The sequence below is a fragment of the Geospiza fortis genome, unplaced genomic scaffold, assembly GCF_000277835.1.
Source record: "Geospiza fortis unplaced genomic scaffold, GeoFor_1.0 scaffold1278, whole genome shotgun sequence".
NCBI lineage: Eukaryota > Metazoa > Chordata > Aves > Passeriformes > Thraupidae > Geospiza > Geospiza fortis.
The window spans coordinates 616,085-639,209 of record NW_005054536.1 but is presented as its reverse complement, the minus strand read 5'-3'; the positions used below and the strand labels follow the sequence as shown (position 1 = coordinate 639,209).

Here is a 23,125-nt window from a genome sequence, read left to right as displayed (position 1 = left end):
TAGTAGAGGTCATTCCAGCATTACAATAACTTCTTCTTTTTGTTGAAATTTCTTTGGTCAAAAGCGAAACTGCAGATAAATGTGGCATTTGGGCTAATTTAGTGTTTTCCAGGCTGGAAGACTGAGGTGATTTTGCCATGGCTGTGACAGTGTGTTGTTCTTCTGACAACTGACTCCCCTAAATTCAGAGCAAAGTCTATAGATAAATCTGGGAAATGGAAAAATACCAGGAACATTTATGTTGCTGTCAGTCCTAATTGGCTTAGGAAACAGGAGTCAGTCAGGGGAAATGTGCTTCTTTCTCTTTCTGGCATGTTCATGGTAGCTCAGAAGAGTTATAGGAAGTATAGTCTCTTAATCATCTGTGGGAGTGCTTATGAGTTGGGAATGCTGTGGTGACATTTCTTGGACACTTGGAAAAAATGTCCTTTTTAGTTCAGTCTCTGTTATGGCATAAAAGCCTTTCCAGACCAGTCTGAAACTTTCTCCTTATCTCTGTATTGAAATTTACATGATGAAAATTTCCTGAATTTCAGCCGGAAGTCTGGCCTGATTTCATCTTGCTGAGATTTCCACAGTTCTGCCCTTCTCTCCTAAGGTCAGATTTTGTACCTGCTTATCAAAACTGTCGATATGGTGCTCGGATTTGCCAGTGGGTTCAGGTGTAAATGTTGTGTGTGAGTATAATTCCCGTGGTTTTTTGGGCTCAGAAAGCCCAAGAAGGGTGCTGTAGGTGGGTGGCTGTCCCCTCCAGCCCTGTTTGCTGGCTTTCCCTAGTGTTAAATGCCTCACTGTGTCTTGTCACCTGTCACACAAGCCTGGGCACAGTGCTGCTATACCTGCCCTGTCCCGGGATGGCACAGGGGTGACCTGAAAGTGTCCTGCCAAGTCACTGAGGAGCAGCTGAGTGACAGCTGAGTGATTTAGGGCCATAAAGCCCAGGCTGCTGACAGCCCTTTTCTCATTCCAAGCCACCCAGACATTTCGAGCGCAGGAGTGGGAGCCAGTAGGTGGCAGTTTGTGACCACACGTGGGAACACAAGGTTCTTTTGGGGGGATTTTTGGTTTTTGTGCTAATTAGTTGTTGGTTTGTTGGTGGGGGTTCTTTCCTTTTTCTTTATTTTTAGTTTTTAGTCGTACATTTAATTTTGGTGGTGCAAGAGTTGTCGAGGTGCTTGTAAGTTAGTGGTAATAATGGCAGTGATAGCTTCCAAGAGTTGGGAAAGGCCTGATGGGGTGTGCAACATCCTGTAGTGAGGTTCTGCAATGAGTTATTACTGCACAGCAACCGAGTGCCTCATGCTCAAACAGAAAAGAGACAGGCCCTTCTCCAAGGCAGGTGTGCTCCAGAGATATCCCACCGTATTCCACTGGATGTCAGTGTGACAGGGAGGAGAGGATGTGTGTTCCCTGAAGTTTTAGCTCCCAGTGCCAAGAGCAGCTCCACTCCATCTGCAGAGAGGAGATCTTCCAAAGGAGGAGGAGAGGGCACAATTCCCTCTGTTTATTTCCCTCTTTGGCCCTCGTTTACTCAGGAAAAAGAGCTTTTCCTCTTTTCTTCTCATTTGACCTGAATAAACTGATGAGGAATATTCACCTTGCCTGCTGAGAAGTACTCCTGACAAGAGGAACTTTGGTTTTGTCCCTTTCCAAGTTCTCATTTTCATTCTGCATCATGATCTGCCCCTGGTCCTCCTTCAGAGCCTGTCTGGCTTCTCCCTTTCTCTTCCTTCTCAATTTCTGTTCCATTTTCCTTTCCCTCCTGCTGTCTGTTGTTCTTCCCTCTCACCATCCTCCTGATTATTTTTCCTATTCCCTTTGCTACTCTCTCCACCTTGTGTTTGTTTTTCTGTGGACCCTTTCTCCCTCTGCTGCAAAGGAAAAAATAATTTTTGTGGCTATTTTGATAGCAAGGAGTTGAACATTGCCTTTACCAGTCCCCACATTTTACTGTGGAGGCTCAATCCACTCTCCAGACAGAGAAAATTTCATGTGCACACTGCAGGCTGAGCAGAGTCAGCTTTTCCAGTTCCCTTCATTGAACAAAGAAAGTAATTTTGAACAATTAAAGATAATATAAGCTGTATTTTGCTGATATGTAGCAGGACCAGAGAACATAGTGACCTTTTTTTTCTTTTGCAATTTTTTTCCCCTTTAAATTTCTGTAGTTGTGAAGGTGTTGGAGATTCCACAGTGTGTGGCAATAAAAACACAGTTCCTTTATCTCAGTTTACAGCTTTCAGGGGCACCCAGCTGTGAGCAGTGCAGCCTTACAGGTACATCCATGACCATTTCTCTCTTTTCCCTTCCAAGATAGATATGTCTGTGTGTCCCAAACTACTCAAGCAGCTTCCTTCCTACTCAGAGAAGCAGCTGTCTGGTTCTCCTTCACCTTTGATTGTTCTGGAAGCCCTCCCTTGGGAAAGTTGCTGCTGGGGTTTAGGAAAAAAAGGGATTTTTATTACTGTAGGCACATAAATTGGCACTGAGGGGTGGTGAAGGCAGCTGGGTGTCTCTGCTCTGTCCCTGAGAGGAGCTCCTGGAGATGGGAAGAGCAGGATTTCAGAGCACAGGGAGCATCCCTTTCTGGCTCTGTGTATGGCCTCACAAGGGAGCACTGTTCAATAGGCTTCAAAGTGCTGCAGGCCTGGCACAGCCGTGGCTGTGGCCACATGTAATATAGCCTGTAGCTCTTTAAAGAGGATTAGCCTCAGATCAGGGACAGCATTCATTGCTGGGTTTCCTGTAAAGCAGAATATGCTAATGAAATGGAAATGTCTACAGCAAACATTGCATAATATGGGCAACCTCAGAACCGAGCTGGGAGATATCTCTTCTGGGAGCCAAACTTTCATATTCTGCTGGGAGCCAAACTTTCATATTCTGGTCGCTGTTTCGAGAAAAACTGAAGTTTATGGTATCACCACAAGCTCTCTGTAATAAATCAAGATCTGGTTTGCAGTTTTACAAGCAAAGTTAAAGAGATGGCAGCAAGCACTTGAAGGTAACTTTTCAGACATTGTTGTGCTTTGATTGATGTTGTAGTTCTCCAACAGAGACAAAACCCAGCACAGCTTAAAACGTCTTCATTTGGGTTTTCTGCAGCAGGGATGGGCTTTGTTTGATCCTGTGTTCTCTTCCCATCTGCCCATCATTGCTTTAAACACCATTTTTGGGTTTACAGGAGTTTCAGCAGTTTCAGTTTCAGGTGTTGTGGAGGGTTTCATTTACAGATGTCATGGACGTCTCTCAGAAAAATCATTTCAGTGGGATGAAATTTGAGACTTCACAGGAAATTTCTGCCCCTGATCCAAAGCTGCCTCTGTGCCTGCCCTTGGAAGTGTTCAGACCTGCTGGGGTGATTCCCTGCTGGCACAAGGAATTCCTGTGAGCTTCGTGTGTGTCTGTGGGGTTTGGTGCCACCAGCACCAAATCTAAACCACACAGTGATGGACATTAAATACCCCGATGGGCCCTTCTGCCTTTGTGCACTTCAAGTGCCTCATCCCAGCCTGCTGGGGCATAAAAGTGCAAAGAAAGCCTTTGGGAAGAGGCTTCTTCTGGCTGCACTTCCCAAACATGCACTTTCATTCCTCAGATACTTTTTCCCATCTGTGTGCCTCCATATCTCAGGATTTTCTTGTTCTGGGATTTGTTGGTTTTTGTCATTTCATATGATTTTGCTGTTTGGAAGGTTTAGGGTTTTTTTCTGCAGACGTGGAGGGTGGTGATACATATTCATGAAAGAGAAGTCTTTCCAGCCCCTGCCTGCTCTGACAAAGACTTAGCTGTTTCACACAGCAAGCTGACTGGAATTGTGTGGGGCCTGCCTGACCAGATTAGAGCAAACAGGCAGCTTATTCCTCCAGTCATCAGGCCTCCCCTTCCTAACAATTTCCCCAATTGTCATTTTGACAAGGCTGTCATTAGGTGATGGCTTCTTTTGGCCATTTTCAGATAAAGATAATTTCCTTAACTTCCATTTTATTTGACAACAAGTAGTTTGGGAGAGAAAGGAAGTGCTTCAGTAGTTTATGGATTAAGGGTTTGTCACTTCAAAGGCATCTTTGATCTAAAAATATGTGCTGTACCAAATTCATTATGCCTTTTTTTTTTTCTTTTTCTTTTTTTTTAGAACTTTTTAATTTATTGATCTGCCCCTCAATTATTCCTTTTTTTTTTTCTACATCCCCCAGTAGTACTTGGGACAGCAGTGATGAGGGGGAAAAGCACCCAAGTGGCCTCTCTGAAAAGTCATGACCAGGGCGAAACAACAGGTGCTTTTGTTCCATACTCTGCTTTTAGCCAGAGGTCCTGCCTGCTCCTGCCACGGCAGCTCCATTCAAATCTGGGAGACAGAGAGTGAGCCTCACATTTTGGGTCACTCCTGTGCTACAACTGGCCTGAAACCATGGCTCTGCCGCAGGCTGGAGATGGAGTTTTGACTCCCTGGTGCCCCTCTGGCCACTTCTCCGTGTACTGAACAGTTGCTGTGTGGTTTTGGCTCTGTTCTGTGGCTGTGCTGCACCAAGGAATCCCAAACCTCATTCTGACAAACAAAACTGGGAAGGTTTTTCTCCCCAGGATGTTTTTTTTGTAGCTGAAATGCTCTTCCACAAAGCTCTGAGCTCTGGAGCAGGCAGGTGCAGTGGTCATCAAGTGTGTGGCTCCCCAGAGCCCATCCACCCAAGCAGGGGATGGGAATCCCCTTTGGAGAGGATTTGGGAACCCTTCTGGGTCCCTTCCAGCTCTCTGCAGGGAAAGGGAGCCGTGGTGGGGGTGAGAATATGGATCAGGAGTGGGGCTTTTCCTGCCTTAGCTGTGTCAGGCACTGGGCTTCACTTTCACCCCTCTGCTTTTTAGGACCCACAAATCTCCATCCTTGGCTGCAGCAGTGGAAATCCATGATGGTAGCCCATTGTCCCAGCCCCACACAGCCTTAGGTGGGGCTGGGATTTGCCCTGTGTTAATATTAATATATTAATATCTCTTCTACCTAATTACCTCAGCTTTTCCTACAGTGTTACCTCTGCACTAGAGCAGCCAGCAAAGCACCTCCTTGCTGCTGGAGGCTGCTCCTGATCCCATTTCCAAACAGAAGCACTTCTGCTTCAGCTCTGCCTGGGGAAGCTGTGCAGGGGCAGGCTTCTTTTTTTTTTCTTTTTTTTTTTTCTCTCCCCTTTTGCCTGCTAATTGGCTGAGACCACCAGAATTTGGAGGACACAGATGTCACTGATAGTTTGCCTAGGGAGCACATTCATGCCCATCTGTTGCAGTCTAGAAGGCTGTTCATATATCCACAAGGCCTTCATTTAATTCTTGTCAGAAAGTAATGTAAATCCAGTTTACCTCAGAGGTCACAGCCAAGATTTATGCCAATGAGCCCCCTGCAATTTACACACACTGTAGTTGTATAGGATGAAAAGAAACCCTTTCATGTTGGTGCATATTAACAAGAAAGCTTGCCTTAGGAGAGGCTTTTTGATTGAGATTCTTCCTTATTTTAATACAGCCAGTTGGGATAGCCAGCTTTACCAAAAGAAAACCTCTAATCTTTGAGCCAGAGAAGTAAACTAGCTAACTAACTGAATAAAGCCCCCAGCAAATCTATTTATTTTTTTAAAACCATCTTTCTGCAAAGAAAGGTAAATGCTCTAGGAAAACACAAGCATGTGTGCACTGAAATGTTCAGGGAAACTGAATTTGCCTTCTGTGGAGATGATATTAATTCAATTATTGAAACCTTTGCTAAGTTATCAAGAGAATGGGTTTTTTTCTTTTTTTTTTTTTCCTGTTTTAGTTTTTAATCCCCCAAGCAGCCAAATCCAAAAATGAAGCTGAGCTTGTTATTTTTGTCAGGAGTGGCAGGAAGGGCTCCAGAAGGCTCGTGCACAAATCCACAGGAGGGAGAGCAGCCAAGGGTGCTGTGTGGTGTGCATGCTCCCCCTTACCTGCTGCAGGTGAAAACACCAGCCCAAATGTTCCACTGCTCTCCCAAGGACAACCTCCTGCAGTTCTTTCAGTCTCCCTGCAGAAACCAGAGGGAGATGGAATGCCAGAATACAGAGTGAAGGTGAGACTGTCACTCCAACAGACCTGTAACGTGATTTCACCCCTTGCCTTTATTTAGCAAGGGACTCTAAAGAGCTTCCCTGCAAATGAGTGTGGCTTCATAATCTCAGAGTGGAAAGGCCACAGCACACCAAATTAGGCTGGAGGGAAAAGCTGGCAGTACAAGTGGTGCAGGTACTGAATTGAAAATGAGCTGTTGGAAAAGAAACGCTCCGAAGCACTTTGGTTATTAAAATTGCTCATAGGAGCAGGCAGGGAGAGCAGGGTACAAAGATGGATCAGGATGTGCCAACCTGATTGCAAAAGGGTTTCAGAGTTGGGCACCTCATTTTCTTTGGGCTCAGTGTAGCTTGAGAGTGTTTCTTTCATTTATCCTCCTCCCTTTTCCTCCTCCCTCTTCTCTAGTTTGCCTGGCCTACAGATTTTACCTTTGCAATGTTTTAGGCATGAAGATCAGTGTGGTTTGCATGGTGTCATAATGACCAGAGTGGTTTGGGATTAGGAGGCAGGAGAGCAAGACAGTGCCATGAAAGCAGGGCTCACATTCCAAGTTCCAGCATAACACTTAAAATAATTAAAATGTTTATTTGAAAGTCAAAACAGCCTCAGCCATAAATAACTATCCATTCCTTGATTGATTGTGTGGAGTCCCGACCGAGAGCTCTGGGAATAAGGTTTATTTGCTCCCTGTTGGGATTAATCCATAAATGTAGTCTCCACATGGAACTCATCAGGTCTTTGCTTCCTCTTCATTAGTCTCCCTGGAGCTGGAGGGTACCCTGAATAAGATGAAAATTAGGATAATATATTTTCAGAGAGAAAAGGCCTGGCAATCTCTAATTTGTATTTCAGGACCATAATGCTGCGGAAAATTTCCCAAATGATGTTGTCTGAGAAACCAGCACTTGTTATCCTTGCTGCATTTGAAGTTTGAGTGCAGCAATTACATCTTCTTTTTCTTAAAGCCTCCAGAGCTAATTGCAGTCTTAAACTGGCTAGATTGACTCCCAGGCTTCCTTCCACCCATGGCAGAACTTAAAATTCCTCTCTTGACAGATCTTTTGGTCTTCTAGCCCAAGGGCTTTGAAATGTCACAGTATGGCCCATTCCTTATTAAAGAGATCATTTCTCTGCATCCCACCCAATCTTTCCTTCCATCCCTCTTGTTCTGAGCCCCAGCCCCAATTAGAGGGAACCACAGAAATGTATTTTCTTGTCCCCTGAGACCTTTGTAATATTTTTTTTCATCATATTTGATGCAAGGAATTATTTTAATCCAGATTCCAGTCAGAAATGGCACTGATTATTTTTTTCTCATCCTTTCTGTTTTAGCGTCTTAACAATTATATCAAGCATTTAAAAGATGGTTTTGCCTGGAACATGAGTAAAGCAGCTCTCCTGGCACCAAGGAATGCTTAAATCCTCAATCTGATGCAAACTTGTTTTTTATTATGTGTTTTCAAAGAGCATTTTTAAGTACACGCTTAGAAAACATTTTTGCCCAGGCAGTTTTGCAGCATGTCAGGCTGCAATTTTCACCACTTCAAAACCATCTCCTTAAAGTGCCACTTGTTAGGATTTAAGGGAACTCTGAGAAAGCTGATTAGCAACCATTGAGAGGCTTCTAAAGGCCTCCAGAAGTTTTTGCTGTTCTGCTCTTGGGCTTTAGGCTCAGGTCCTGTGTTTCCCCAGGAAAGCTGCGTGCCTGGTTATTCCCCCCTCCCAGCTGTCACTCAACGCCACAGCTGTCACAAAGCACAACTTGCAAAGTGGCATCTGTGTGAAGGATGCTGATGTGCTTTAGGGCTCCGTGGTGCATCTTAAGCTGGTTTTATGATGCGAGTCATTGTCCCCAGTGATGGGTCTCAAAAGGCTCTCTACCTCCTGAGCACTAATGTACAGTTTATTGCACTTCTCTCTGCGCTCCCAGCATTTTGGTGCTGCTGCTGTAAATCATCATTTTATTACTCTATGTCCTTGCTGTTTATTCAATTCCTTGGAAAATGTACTTGAAGAGAAATCCCTGGCTTGCTGACATGTGTGGATCAGTGTTAGGGACCTGGCAGCTTCCTGGTGAGTTAAATCCTCCCAATCCAAGGAAGCCAAGTGCTGTACTTCCACACTAATTTGAGCTTCCCTGCTAAGCCCTGGCAGCTCTTTGTGAGAGTGGCAGCCTGTGTGGCTCACAAAGCCACGGGGCCCTCCTGCCTGCAGTAAAGACCCGAGGAAGGTTGGGCTTTAAGGTCTGGGCTGTAGCACAGAGAAGTGGAGCACATCCACGAGCTCCCTTGGATGCTCCTGGAGCCATGGTATTTTTTGTAAAGGGAAATAACCCAGTGTTTGTTTGCTTTAGTGCACCTTCACAGCAAATGGTGCTTATGAGCATTTATTTACAGGCTGTGAGGTGGCAGCTGAGCACAGGCTTTCTCCAGTGTGCTTCTGCACACTCCTGAAGCAGTTTCCAGGCTCCCAGGACTGCTGTCCACAGCAGATCCAAAGCCAGGTGTGTGTGTGCTTGGGAGTCACTGGAGTGGGCTCCCTGGAAAATGAGATTTTTGAGAAATCAATTACACAAAGGAATGGAGCCCGGGCCAGATGGCAGGGATGCTTCATCCCAACCTGGGAGGTACTCCTGGGACAGCTGCACACTCCTTCCCACAGGGCTGGGTAATCAGATAAATCAATTAGCAGATGTCAGTGCAGTTAGCAGAGCAAGCCACGCTGGCATAGGTGTGTTAGTGAGACCACACTTTTCTTTTCCCTGATGGATACCCAGCAACAGGATCAGACCTGGCAGGGTGGAGCAGAGGACTCTGCTTTCTGGCTGCAGTTCCTGGGCTCAGAGATATGTCCCTGACAGATCCTTAGGGAGAGAGCACCTTTGTGGACTGCGATGTGGACTTGCACCATTGTTGTCCCCTTTTTTAAGATTCATCTTTTCCAGGGACAGGTAATTCAGCCACATCTCCTGGGTGGGCTTTGGACCATGCTGGGTTCCATTCCTGGTGCATCCACAGGGATGTGCTCCCAGCACCCAGCCATGCTCAACTGGCTCCAACCCTGCAGAGAGTGGCTCTTACTCGGGGCTAAAAAGATGGGCAAGACTTTTAGGCTTTCCTTCTGCTTTTATCCACGGCTCTGCCTCTGGCTGATCTCTTAGTTGCTCCCCAGCTTCTCTTAGGTGCTCGTGCTCCTTCCCTTGGTCTCCCTTTCACAGCTACTTTTAAAATTCCTTCTTTCTGTGACATTTGCGTCTGCAGAGGCAGTCAGAGCCCCAGTGAGGAGCTCCTGCCTCCAGGCTCTTTGCTCTGAATCCCATGGTTTGCCCTGCTCCACCTGCCCTCCACGGCAGGCTCTCTGATCCTCTCTGCTTTCGCATGAGTGCCTCTCTTTTGCCCTCTGCTTTTCAGTCTGGCAGCTTGCTCCTGCCCAGTGCCCTTGAGAGCACGGCCTATCTGCCACCAGCTCCAGCATCCAACCATCCCAGAGCCACAGCAGAAAGGGAAAAAAAACTGCCTGGAAACATTTTAGCTGCTAAAATGTGAGTGGTTTCCAGCCAGCAGAGCAAACTGTGCCTGTGTGTGTGTTGTCCTTTGCACTCCCCCCTTCACTGCCATAGTGTTTTCCCAGTTTTAGATGTATTTTCACTGAGGCTGCTCCTGACTGTATCGCTTGAGGCTGCAGGAACAGTTTTCTAAATCGATAGGGGAAAAAACCCTAAACCCTAAATATTTATCTTGTGCTTAATTTTTGAAAGCTGCCTGAGCATTCTGGCAGGTACTGAGCCAGATACCTGTCATGGGAATGGTGGGGATTTCCTGCATCACCACTGGCAACGTCCTAAGCACCTGGAGGAGAACATTCACCCACGGGGTGGCATCCCAGGATGAAAGAGAAGGTCTCTATGGTCTGAGAAATGCACACAGCACGCTCCTTTCTGCCATTCCATCCCGGTTAGCCCGAGCCTCCCAGGTGCAGAGGACTTTGGCATAGACCCACCAGTCACTTCCCTGCTCGGGATGTCATTGTTTCACTGATGAGCCCATCATGGCTCCACTGACGAGCCCGTCCTCTCTCCCTGGCACTCAGAGATGCTCCCCTCACACTGTCCCCGGGAGCCTGCAGTGATTTCACACACTCCTCTAATAAAGTCCTCTGAGCCTGCCACGTATTTTCCTCTATTTCCCCTTATTATCTCCCCCTGCTTGAGCCTTTCGGATAATTGATGTTGCTTTAGTTAATAATTTTCCCCTTCCTTTGTCTGCCAGGTACCTCGGCCTCGAAGAGTTCCTTTTCTTTTCACGGGGATCTCCTGAGCAATTGATCACCGCGGAGCCGGGCCATTCATGAGCGGGCAGAGCGCCGTGGCCGCGCTGCTGCAGCAGTGCCAGTGGGCCCTGGACACCGAGCTCCTGCCCCGGGCACCGGGAGAGGCGGAGCAGCGGGAATACCGGCGGTGCCAAGGTGAGCTCTCCCCAGGGGAGGCGGCAGCGCCCCGCCGGCCCTCAGCCCTGCCCTATTTTTCGTCTCCGTGAGTGTCAAGAGATGCCTGGATTTCAGGGCCGTGAATGGGATGCAGGCAGGCAAAGAAGTGCACTTTGTTGCAGTGAATTGCTGTCAGTTCTAATTTTAGGCTTCAGTAAACATGAGGCTGTAAGGAACAGTTTAGTTTGGGAAGAACAATGCCCAAAAGTTTGCTGATGCACATAAATTTCAGTTATTAAAAAAAAAAAAAAAGAGAGAGAGACAGAAAAAAAAAAGGATGCAACTTCTGAATAAGGGCACATATTTCCTCTCCTTTCATAGGAACTGGGGGAGGGCCCTCTGTGTTTGTCAGTTTCTCCTCATATATTAAAGAGCTCATTGCCCGAGTCTTTATCTTGTAAAATGTGTGTGACCTCTATAAGTGGTGTCCAAGGGGCAAAAAGAAAAAAAAAAAAAAACACAACCAAAAAACAACCACCTAAATAAAAACCCCTTTGCAAATATACCTCTTGAAAGGAAAATCCATGCTGGCTAAAGGCTGGAACAAATAACCAGGAAAGGAAGCAGCATTTAGCGAGGGCTAAATAAATAATAAAAGGACTCTTCCTTTGTTTCAATGCTGGCGTTACCTGCTGAAAGCCAGCAGCAATTTTGGTGCGGCCGCGAAGGGAGGATTTATCATTTCTCCACTCCAGCGGAATTAAGGTTTCCCTTTGCGTGCCACATCTGCGGCGCTGCCCGTTCCCCAGTTTGGTGTTAATAATGTTTCGTTTTCGCCGTGCTTGAGTGGCTCGGCCCAAACGTTAATGTGATCCTTAAAGCCCTTTGTTAGTCCCGGGGCGCGGAGCCGTTGAGAAGATGTTTTTCCGACCATCCTTGTTCTTGCTGGGAGGTCAGCTGCCTTTTCCTGAAGCACCTAAGTCTGTTTGCGCTGGAGGGTGGCGTGGAGGTTTCTGTTATGGATACTGGAAGATTTTTCTCTCCTCTTCTTTTGTTTCCAACAAAGGGCACTTTGTTTCCTCCTCGCAAATTCTTTTAAGTTTGATTGTGGCTCCGCAGAATAGGCTCTTGAACCCCTAATCAGGTAGCGCTTTTTTTTCCCCCTCCTCCTCCTCCCTCCTTTTCTCCTATTAAATACCACAAAGTATGAGAAATAATCAGTTTAGTTCCAGATAAGGTGAATCAGTGCTCTTATAATCACTCGATTGGACACGGTCCTTCAGGTAAACTGCTTCAGGAAATGGGCCATCAGAGCCTCGAGTGCTGCTCGGGCTTTTCCAGGGCCGTGTTCCCATCAGCTGGAAGGAAAATACCCAGCAGCGGGGTGGTGACAGCGACATTAATAACTGCTGGGGCTCGGCGGCTCTCGGCTTCGGGGGGACCCTCCCTGCGCTGGGGCCGAGGGGCTTTCCTGGCCCCCCTCTCCTCCCGGGGCTGCCTTTGTTCCCGTTGCCCCCGGCTTTCCCAGACCTGCGGCGGGAAGGACTGAAGGCCAAATCCGTAAAAATGGTGGAGAGAGGAGGAGCACATCTTGGTCTCACTTTAGACGGCAGAACGGGTGTTGGGTGGGTCTGGATCTTTTCTTTATTTCTTCTTTAGGCTAGAAATTCATTGCAGTCCACTTCTGTGACCATTCAGCCTTGGTTAATGAACGAGTTTAAATTGCCAGCAGTGAGAACAGCTCTCTGTTATGAGGGCAAACTCTTGTCCTTGGAGCTGGATCTTCCTTGGGAAAAGACTCAGGCAGTCCAGTCCCTTCTACATGGGACATAAGTCCTTCTGTCCAACAATTTATCCCTTGTGATGAGGCGAATATCCCCACACTGAGGTGCATATTTCTGCTCCTGCACTGATTTTCCAGTGTGAGGGTGGGAGCAGGGCCTCCTCTCCCCATCAGCCCTAGCACTTAGCCACCTTGCCTCCGCGTTCAGGGCTGAGCCCCTTAGGCACCACTTCAGAAGGATAAGGAAATTGGGCTTTACTTTAAGCCAGGATGTGTAACAGGAAGATTTCCTAACCCCACGTTTCCTTGGGATGGCAACAAGTGAGAAAACATGGGCTGGAAAAAGCGGGAAGATTGTAAACTTGACATTTTGGGGGTGGGCCATAAATGTCCAGCTTGCTGTTTCTTCCAAGGAAAGCCATACCTGTGAATGTGCTGCAGTCCAAGCCTGTAATATCCTTTTGATGAAGTTAATTTTCTGCAGTCCCTGCATAAAAGATTGATTAAAAAATCTGTAGCAATGCATTTATTGCGTTGCCTTGTTAAAGCAGCAATGCTCTCTGAGCAGGGTTTTTTTGGGGGATTAATGGCCAGAAGGGGCCAGATCTGCAGCTGATGATCACCATTAACCCCATCTGGTCAATAATCTTCGTTAATCCACTTTTATTGGCCAGAGAGGCTGCCCAGCCGAGTGGTTAGCACGGCACAGCACATCCACATCAACCCTGCTGCAAGGAAATTGGAATGGGAAAGGAAAATGGGCTGTGACTGAAAGGAAGGGATGGATCCAAGCCCAAATCTCTGGCTCTGTGCTCCTAGCAGTTGCTTCCTTAGTTGGATCAGGTTGGAGATCCACCCAAAGCTGATGGAGTGTCTTAGGACCAGTATGGAGAGGGAGCAGGGAGGGACAAACTGCCCAAGAACTTGCACTTAATATTCATTATAACCCTTTTGATTTCTGTCTGGCTGCCATCTACGGTCCAGGTTTATCTCCCAGTTTGGAAGTGGCTTTCCAGGATGGCTCTGCCACTGTCACCTGAGCAAGGGGGACAGATCTGTGCCGTTGACCCCATTGTTCTCTCCTCACACAGGGGAACAGGTTCCCTCCTGCCTCCTTCGGAGCAGCTCTTCACGCCCAGGCAGCCACCAGCCGGCAGGACTTCCTGCTAAAAGCCTTTTTAATGGCTGGAGGGTCCCATTTCCCTGGAGGGCAGTGCAGCCAAGGGGAACTGAGAGCAGGCCAGCTCCCCTGCCCTCCCCACCAGGCTGAGAGCCCTTGGGAGCAACTGGGAGAAGCCTTTTGGGGGGGCTGCTGTGGCTGAACCTGCTGCAATAGCCTCACCTGCTCTTTGACCCTTTCAGCTCTGCTTCCTGAGGAGCTGAGGAGCCTGCTGGAGGAGGCAAAGGAAATGAAATGGCCCTTTGTGCCGGAGAGATGGCAGTACAAACAAGAGCTGGGCCCAGAAGACAAAACAAACCTGCAAGATATGATCAGCGCCAGGCTGCCTGACTTGCTGGTATGAAGTTCAACACAGCTGTGGTGCTCGGGGGCTTTCACAGGGCACTTCTGGGTCTGTCTCCACTCAGGTGATGCTTCCCTCTTTCCTGAAGAGCTGGCATTATAATAACACTAAAATGTTCACATAGTGTTTTAAAAAAAAAAAAAAACACTAATTTGACAAGAATGCTGTGCTTTGTTTAATTCTGCTCTGCAAGTTGGTCGTGAGGATCACCCGCTTTGGCAGGGCTTGCACTACTCCTCACCTACTCTTCCTCCAATAAAATTACCTGGCAGAATCCCTTTGAGGACCAAAGCTGGCCAAAACCTAGGCAGGATAGGCAAGGATTCAATGTGATTTCTCCTGTGAGATATTCCTCATGTGTAAGGAGCTGCAGAATCCCAAAGGTCCTTGGCGATCCCATCCCTTAAGGTGATGAGTTTGAGCTCAAAGATTAGAAAGTAGCAAGAAATTCCTTTTCTGATTTTCCTGGAGGCACGTCAGGCATGTGGCAAATAGAGGACACCTTTTTCCCATGGTAAGTGCAATATCTGGGCTAAGGGCTATCCCTTAGCCAGAACAGGAATAAAGGTGAGGTTTGTGAATTTTGTAGGGGGTGTTTTTTGTTCCTGAAGCCAGCACCATCCCATTCCTGCCTGTTGTTAAACTCCAGGGTGGCCAGGAGGTCTCACCTGCCCCGGAGGGTCCTGCCTCAGTGAGGCCAGCAGCTTTTCTTTGGGAACAGCTTTGATTCCTTGTGGAGCAGTGAGAAGCTCAGCAAAGCCACCGCAGGGCTGGGAAGTGGCAGCCCCAGCATGCCCAGGTCCTGGCGGGGCTCCTGGATTTCCCCCGGGAGGGAGGGAGGGAGGGAGGGGAGTGGCTGCTCGCTCTCGGGTATTTGTTTTCTCCATCCCTTTGGTGTGTGTGGCCTCAGACAGAAATTTATGGCGGAGGTTGACCTCCTTTACAATCCCAGCTCAGCTCCCTGTAACTTGGGAGCGTTTGTGAGCTCCCTCCCGGGATAAACACCTGCAGCCAGCTCCCCGAGAGACCTGGCTAGATGGGAGATTAATGTGGCTCTAATAGTGGGGCAGTGTTTGCTGCATTATGCCCTCTCCCCAGGTAGATGGGTCTTTTCTGGGATGATACCAATTATTTATTGCTGAAACATCTGTTGATAACTGCAGCTGCCCTTGTTAAACAAAGCCTATCGTGGGGTCAGGGACTATAGGGACCTCAAATCCTCCTCCGTGCTAGTTTTGGGCTATTCACCCACACCCCCTGAACTCCATTGGCTGCCGTTGTCTCCAGTGTTTCATCCTGTGGTGGAAAATACTTTGTAAACGTTGTGCTGCCTTTGCCCATGTGCTTTGAAGTATTATTTCATCTTCATCGGTAATTTATATTCCAGCACCATTGTACCATGGGAAAAAGGGAAAACCTTTTTTGTTTTCCATTTAATTGTAGATAGACTGACATTTTGACCTGTATTATTAGTATTAGTCAGGAAAAGGGATTTTTTTCCCCCTTCATCCATTCCTTCTCCCCCCTCTTTTTTATTTTAAATAAAATTTCAAGGCAGAGCAAAGGCTGCCTCAGTTCTTTGAATAAAAAGCTGGGGGGAAAATGAGGCTGAAGAGAAGTGATTACAGTGTGATGAGGAAAGATAAAAGTCTGAGCAACTTTTTTTTTCTTCTTTTTTTTGGCATGAGGGACAGAAGGATAATTTAATTCCCCGAAGGACACACAAAAAAAATTTAGCCTTTATCGATTTATTGTTCGGAAAAAGAAAAGAAAAAAACCCTTTAATTTTTTTCCCTCTCTGTTTATTTTAATTTGCCATGCTTAGAATAAGTTCATAAACCGTGATTCATTACATTTAAGAAGTGCTTTGAGATGGGTGAATGAAAGGCGCTTCATTACCATAACACACTGGCGGCGCTGCAGCAGGCAGCGCTGGCTCCGCCGCTCTCCCGAGGATGGCTCGCTCTGGGAGGGGGCTCAAAAGCTCCATGAGACCGGCACAGGGAGTAAGAGGATTAGGCTGCGGCTTCAAGGCTTTGCCTCGGCGTTCTCCAGCTTTTAAAAAAAGTGGGACCCGCCTTGCCGGCTCGTCAGGAAGGCAGAGCCACCTTCTTCTCCTTCCTCTTTGCTGGGGGATGCTCAGCGCCCCTCTGCATCCCAGAGAAGGTGCACTGTTTGGTTTGAATTTTGTTGGGTTTTTTTTTTCCTTTTTCCTGCCGGGATTCACCACCCAGAGGCCACAGCAGTTCGACAAGCTCAACATGCTGAGGTTTTCCACGTTTTTCTAACAGGTTCCAGCCAGCAAACCAAGCCCTTCCCGCAGCCCCCGTGGTGGGAATCTAAGGCCCAAAAGGTGATAGCCCGCATCTCTATCCAAAGCCAAAACTGGGAAACACTGGGATTTTATATTTTTAACAAGGCAAAGTCAGAATTGTCACAGGGTCCTTGCTGGCAGGGATCGAGAAGAAGGGATTATTTTTTCTCCCTGAATACCAGGTGTGCTGTGGGGTTCGGAATGGGGCTGCAGATCCCTAAGGGAGGCTGCCAGGGCTGCCCTTCCTGCAGGTCTTGGCTTTCCCAAGAGATGGAATTAGCCTAATGCTCGATGAGCAGCCAATAGAGGGCAACATGCCCATGTCCACGGAAGTTTTGATCCCAATAAACCTGCTGTGCCTTCAGCTGAAGGATGATTCTCTGCACACACGGAGTTCTCTTGTGGGATGATTCATGCTACATTAATATTTTAAGGTTTTTTTTCTTCCTTTTTGGTTCTTTTTGCCCGTTTGCAAACCCATAGTGGTGATGTGGGGTTTGCTTCATTTTTATCACACCTATCAGTAATTCCTGCCTCCAGTCATGGAGCAGGATCTGCTGGGATGGGTACAATGGGAATACAAAAGGAAAAGCCTTCAGGAGTGGGGCTGCTCTGGTCCTTCTGCAGGGAGCTGTGCGGGCCGGCTCCATGCTCCCTGCTGTGGGGAGCTCGGATCCTGGCCCTGCTGGCACTAGGATCTCCTGGGATTTAATGGGAATATTGAAAAGAGTGGAAAATAAGGCCCTGCAGCCCTTGGCTAATTAGGTGCTGATGGATTGCCATTAGGGAGCCCATTCCAAGGGACTGTGCCCTAACTGTAGGTGTGTGTGTGGCACTGAGGAGATGGGAGCCTTTGGAAAAAGAACTAAAGCTGGGGGCTGAGGATTTCGTTTTCTCCTCCTCCTAACGGTGGGTGCGGTAACAGGAGAATTAAAGCCCTAAATCGTAGCCCTGGGATCTCGGTGGTTGAGGCTGACCTTTTGCTACCTGCCTCCTTTAGAGCTCTTCTTGGGTGATCCCAGTGAAACGGAGAGTGATGTGAGGGATGAATTCCAGCCGGGAATCGGGAATCGCGGCACCCCAGCCTCGCAGGGGCTTTGTAAGTGAGAAGTGTCAGAGATGAGGTGCAGGCAGGAGGGCTTCAGCTCCCGGGGGTGACTGCCATGGTGCTGCAGGGCACTCCGCCTTCTGCTGCCTGTGTGGCAAAACTACAGCAGAGTTTGTGTAGACCATAACATTTTTTTTAAAAAAGGGAAGCTGGATCCTGGGTTTGTGTAGGAATAACACTTCACTTTGCTCATGGGTAGGATTTACTCCTGCCAGAAGCAGCTTCTTGGAGTATTTACAACTTTAAATGTGTTTCCTCAAGTGGATCGATGTTTTGAGGGAAGAGGAAAGTTTTTGATTCAGGGAAGTTTCTCATATTTTTAGATGTTGATAATGGTCTTGCTCCCTCAGAGGGGTTCTGTCTCTGGTGTTGCTGTATTTAAGTATTAAAATATCTCCTTTTAATGTGCCACAATATTTTATAAGTGGTCCAGAACAAACCAGGGCCACAAAACGATTGTGGCATCTCTGTATCTTTGGCACTAATCAAGAGCAGGAGCCCCGCATGTGACCATGGTCCCCCAAATCCCTGCTGCCCTGTTGGATCTGAGGCCAAAAGGAACACCCCTTCAAGCAGCTCCCTGGGCACTTGAAGAGTTCTCCTTCTGTCCTCATCACAAGATGCTGCTGTTCTTTTTCCTTGAGGGAATCAGGAGTTATTCCCAGTCTTGAAGCAAGGTAAGGTTGGTTGTAAAGGCTGCCCCAGTCTGTGGTGTTTTGAACTGCCCCTAATGGACCTAATGCTACTGCCTTTAAATTCCCAACTCTCCTCTGCCTGCAGGATGAATAACTTGAGATAATTAACAGGTTCAGTGCAGGCCAGAATTCTCCTCTGCTCTGAGCCAAGAGGGAAGTGTCCAGGAGCTGCCTGGACTCTTCAGTCTGCAGCAATCCAGTGTGTGCCTGTCCCGTGTGTCAGCCTGCACCTCCAGCCACACTTTCTCCTGCCATCCCCGGCCTGGTGGGAGGCTTAATTCCCTGCTGCTTGTGGAGAGGGCCCTGACTGCCGGCTGAAAGGCAGGGATTGATAGAGCAGTCCCACTCGGTGACAGCAGCTTTGGTCTCTGGGAAGGACGGGGTAGGAGGGGGAAAGGCTCCAGCCCCATCCATCGGCACTGTGGCTCTGTGTTTAATCTGACAGGGGAAAGAAAACTGGGCAATTTGTTAGGGTTCAGTGGAGTGCTAACTAGGAGCAGCTCCTGGGAGAGGACTGAAGCACCTGAAAGTACGTGTGTGCCTCTGACTCTCCTGCCTTGTGCATGGAATTAGAAATTCTTTGCTGGCCGCTCTCAGTTTTGTGGCTTTTTAAAAAGGTTTTAAAACTTGGCCGCCATCACAAGTGAAACTAGGACTGAACTGGTTTGAGACGAGTGGGTATCAGCAAACACAGGAGTCTAGAGCACCCACCAAACTGTGGGGATGCTGAAAATTAAATCTTTCTTTCCCCTGCTTTTAATCACGCTGTTTGTAGAGGCGTTTTTCCAAAGGGGATCCTCCTGAGCCTGCAGGCTATGGAGGAGGGCTTGCCTCTGGGATCTTGGCTTTATAAAGAGGGCCGAGAGAGTGGATTAAATCAATATTTCATTTATTTGGGCTTGTAATTCCTCTTACATCAGCTGCCACATAAAGATTTCCCCCTATTTCCTTCCCCTCCTCCTCATCCTCATTTACTATGCACCAATAATTTCCCTTTGACGCTTTTCTGCCCGTCCTAGTGCCAGATGGCCCCGGTTCTGAGCTTCTCCCCTCTCTTGGGAGCGGCCCCCATTGTCAATGCGGAGGAGGCGTCGTGGCTTTGAACCCAAAGCCGGGACCCAAACTTCAGGAGGAGCCGTGCGAGCCGCACACCCTCCCGCTCAGCGCCATCAAGGCGAAACCCCCTCGCTAAAGGCTGCTTTGCATTTCCCCCAATGGTCCCTGTATAGAAATCTGGAGCAAATTTAATTCCCCCGCCACCTGATTCCACTTCCCAGCCGCGGCCAGCTTCCCTTTGTGTCATAAACTCAATTAGGCAGATCCATTTCACGTCGCGGGCACAGATGTGAAAACAAAGTGCGAGCGTACCTCACTCTTCCCCCCCCCTCCCTCCCTGTTTATCTAAAGCGACGGAGAAAGTGAGTAAATCTGCCGGGTTCTGCTTGGGATGGAGCAGGCTGAGGCATCCCGGGAGCCAGAGGGGTTTCCCGGGCTCTGGGAGCCGCTGTCCCGGCTGGAGGTGCGCTGGAGGTGCTGAGGAATTCCGCAGCCACACGAGCTGGCAGGCAATGAAAGGAGCGGGGACTCCTCGCTGTCCCGCTCGGCACGGGGAGGGGACATCGCTGACACGGAGCCGTGGCGCTGTGTGCCACACAGCATGCCTCCCAAAAAAAAAGAAAAAAAATAGCCTCGTTTCTCCCCCTGGCTTGACTTTTCTACATTTTGCGTCCATTTGGGTTTGGAGAGGGACACAAGAGGTTTCGGCATTGAGCGGCGAGTTAAATTATGCAGCTGCAAGACTGCCAAGCCCTTCAGAATAGGATGCTTCGTTTAGATTTTCCACAATGCTATTGAAGTGCTTATTTTCCTCCTGAAGAGACACAAACAGATGCAAACTTCTGTAAACACTTTAGAAATGAATTCAGTGAGTTTGGCCTCTCAGCAGTGCTCAATAGCTGAAAGAAAAATGTCTAATTAGTGCAAGTGGAAATAATAGGGCCACTTGGATTCCTTCCATCCTCCTCCAAGTCTACTTTTCCTAGGAACTCAAAGGCCCTTTTGTTTGGTAGGTCACCCTCTCTCAGGCTTTTGTGCTCCGATCTATTAAAGGAGGAAAGGGAGGAAAAAAAATAGATTAGGCGGTGCTCTGTGCTTAAATATATGGCCTGTTGATGAGCATTTGGAATGGCTGGTTCGCAGTGTCAGTTTACAGGTGCTTGGAGAGTGGGAATCCTCCATTGTTGGCCGGAGTTGTGCCTGCCGGAGCTTCAGGAATCCTTTTCAAGTGCCATCCTCTTAGAAAATCCAACTCGGGCTGAGGAAAGGAAAAAAAAAAAATAAGAGAATAAGGGAAAAAAGTAAATTTGTACAAATCTGCCTTGCTGAAGTGCCACGCCCATAGCAGGCTGTGCCCAGTATGGGAAGGGACAGGCTTTTGGCAAAAAAGTCCCCAATTCTGCACCTGTGATGAGGCTGTGTGTCCCGTGGCTGTCTTTGCTGGCCTCCTGTCCTGCTAACGGCAAGGATCTCAGGAATTCTGGCAATTCCCCATGTAAGTGCTGCTGTGGGCATCCAGGAGAGTCCATAGGCACTTAGGAGTCATTAAGGATGGCCTGCAGGGGAAAAGCATTGGATTCCCGGCCTGTTTGCCTGTTTGTGGTGTACAGAGGAGTGGGTGGCCTGAGCTCCAAGTGGGACAATGCATACAGTGACCATTTCCAGCCTTCCCAGTCTTACCTCCCCCCTTTGCTGCTGGGCATGACTTAAATCCATCAGCAGACCACCAAATTCTGCAGTTCCAAATATCAGGCAATTAAAAAAGTAATAAATCCACAATTACATCTACAACTAGAACAGAATAAACAGCTGGCACCTCCCTATCCTAAACATGAAAATGGGGTGAGGAACAGGATTGGTGAAGCTGAACATTTTCCAGCGCTCCTGAGGCTGCCTGTGGATTTTTTGGTTTTGGGGTTTTTTTTGTTTTTTTTTTTTTTTCTCCAGGCTTTTCTGAAGGCCTCCATCGTGGTCCGGGACAGCAGCACGGCCACGGCCGTGGTGTTCCTGCTGGACCGCTTCCTGTACTGGCTGGACGCCTCCAGCCGGCTGCTGCGGCTGGCCAAGGGGCTGCACCGCCTGCATCCCGGCGCTCCCATCAGCCCGCAGCTGCTCATCCGCCAGGCTCGCCTCGCCGTCAACACAGGGACCGCTCTCCTCAGCCCTGCCAGCCCCACCTGACTCGGGCGGCGACACTCGGTCCCCTCCCTGCTGGTGACACGCCGGCGGTGCCACCTCTGCGAGCGCGCTTCCCGCTGCCAGCCCCCTTGAGCTCTGGCCGGCTCCTCTCGGTAGCACAAAAGGGGCCGGTGTGAAGGGTTTCGGAGCCAAAAGAGGGAGAGAAAGTTGTGAAAGGGTGTGGGAAATACTAATTGGGGCTTTTGTCCCTTAACAAATCTTCCCTGCTGGTTTCAAACGGGGATATCTGAATTGCTGTACTCCCGAGCAAGGGCCTTGAGAAAAGGAAATTAGAATCCTGGCATTTTCTCTACACTGTTCCAGCTGCTTTTTATTTTTCAGTGGGGCCACTTGACTGTGCCAACAATGCAGGTTACAACTCCTCCAGGATAAAAAAGTAAAATTCCATCATTCCTGTATCACAGACAGCACCTGAAGGATTTTTAACACATCTTCCTGTGGCTCTGCTTTCCATGGAGACACCTAAATGGGTTTCCAAATCCCACATTTCCTTGGGCCAGAATCCAGCAGCATTGCTGCTGAAGGAAGCAGGCTAGACTACTTTGTTCTGAGGAGTGGGAATAAGAGCTGGGAATCCCAAGAATCTTCCAAGAATGTATGATGTGTAAAGTAAAAAGATACATTCACAATTTCATGTTACTGTACAACCACATGTAACATTCGTGTGTATGTGGGGCGCCTGCATTTTTGGCTATGGACAGCAGCAGTTCTATGTGCAGGTGATACCTGATGAGTAGTTTTATTCACCTCATGCCACAATACATGTTTATGTTCATTTTCTATCTTTTTTTTCTTTGATTTTCTATCAGGGAAACTTTTAAAAGCTGAATATATCCTGAGCAGCCTGATTAATGACAACGGAGCAACGGGTATGTGTAAATTTATTTTCCAAATTCATACTTGCAATTTTGGTGTGTGATTCTTGATCCCAATTTTAACAGTTGCACCAGTCAAAATCAACCCCAGTGATGACTCCTTACATCACACTTCTCTTTCCTTCACCATTCCCTCCTAAAATGTGGGAACATTACTTTATTTTTGAAATCTCTTTCATTCATCCTTACATACCTTCAGTTGGGTGGGAAAATATCCTGAATGGAGAAGTTTAACCTGTGGAGCAGTTTCAAGGAACTGAGTGATGTAGGAAGCTCAGTCAACTCTATCCCCTCAAAAATCCAGATTGTTGGAGTAGTTCAACAATCAGCCTGATCTTACAGACTAAATTCCCACTGATCTCACAGACTAAATAAATACTTTATTCTTTATGTTTTATTTTCCTTTATTCAGGGTTTCTTTAGTGGGTATGTTCAGGTTGCTGTACAACTCTGAAAATTGAGGCAGTTCAGGGTTCTGTTGGTCTGTTTTCCCTGGGAAGCTGAGATTCTCGTATGGAAAGGGCCTCCGTGCAAGGAGGAGAATCCTGGCAGCTTGCTGGGATTCAGGTAACCCTTGGAGGCTGAGAGTGACAGGAATATTTTTCATTCTATGCCAAGTTTTCCCACCCCTCCTGCAGGAACGTGGCGATACGCCGAGGAGAGCGATCGGGTTCTTGTTCAGGCAGTCTGTCTGCAAATCAGGGGACAGATCCTGCAAAAGCTTGGTAAGGCTGTCTTCTGGAAGCTTCCACTCAAGGTTTCCCCATTTTTTCCCCTTTTAAAATGTTACACTGGGCACATGTCAGAATTTGGGCTGGTGATGAACACCCTTCTACCCATAAAACAGGCACAGAGGATGAGTTGCACATCCATCTCTTTGCAGCAAGGGCCTGGAACAACGAGCCAAGCAAACATTTTGCAGGAGTTAACATGTTATTACTAATCTCACCTGAAGCCAAGGAACAATGTGAAATGTTCTCTTTTTCCTTGTGCCACTCCATGTTTGTCCCGAATTCAGTATTCCCAAAGGCAGGTGGTAGTTTTATCACAGGGACATCCCAGCTATGTCCTCTGC

At 47.9% G+C, this 23,125-nt stretch overlaps 1 protein-coding gene across 1 annotated transcript in view; it reads left to right on the top strand.

Annotated features, from left to right (window-relative positions):
• Nucleotides 1-10,118: 10,118 nt before the first annotated feature.
• The window catches only part of ALPK1 (alpha kinase 1), a 20,793-nt gene continuing 7,786 nt past the window's right edge, over nucleotides 10,119-23,125 (top strand). Inside the window, exons 1-6 of the mRNA XM_031063848.1 lie at nucleotides 10,119-10,222; nucleotides 10,341-10,536; nucleotides 13,643-13,797; nucleotides 20,924-21,122; nucleotides 21,985-22,044; nucleotides 22,689-22,775. Of these exons, the coding sequence (XP_030919708.1) occupies nucleotides 10,419-10,536; nucleotides 13,643-13,797; nucleotides 20,924-21,122; nucleotides 21,985-22,044; nucleotides 22,689-22,775 (619 nt within the window). The 5' untranslated portion in view covers nucleotides 10,119-10,222; nucleotides 10,341-10,418. The remainder of the gene's footprint in view (nucleotides 10,223-10,340; nucleotides 10,537-13,642; nucleotides 13,798-20,923; nucleotides 21,123-21,984; nucleotides 22,045-22,688; nucleotides 22,776-23,125) is intronic.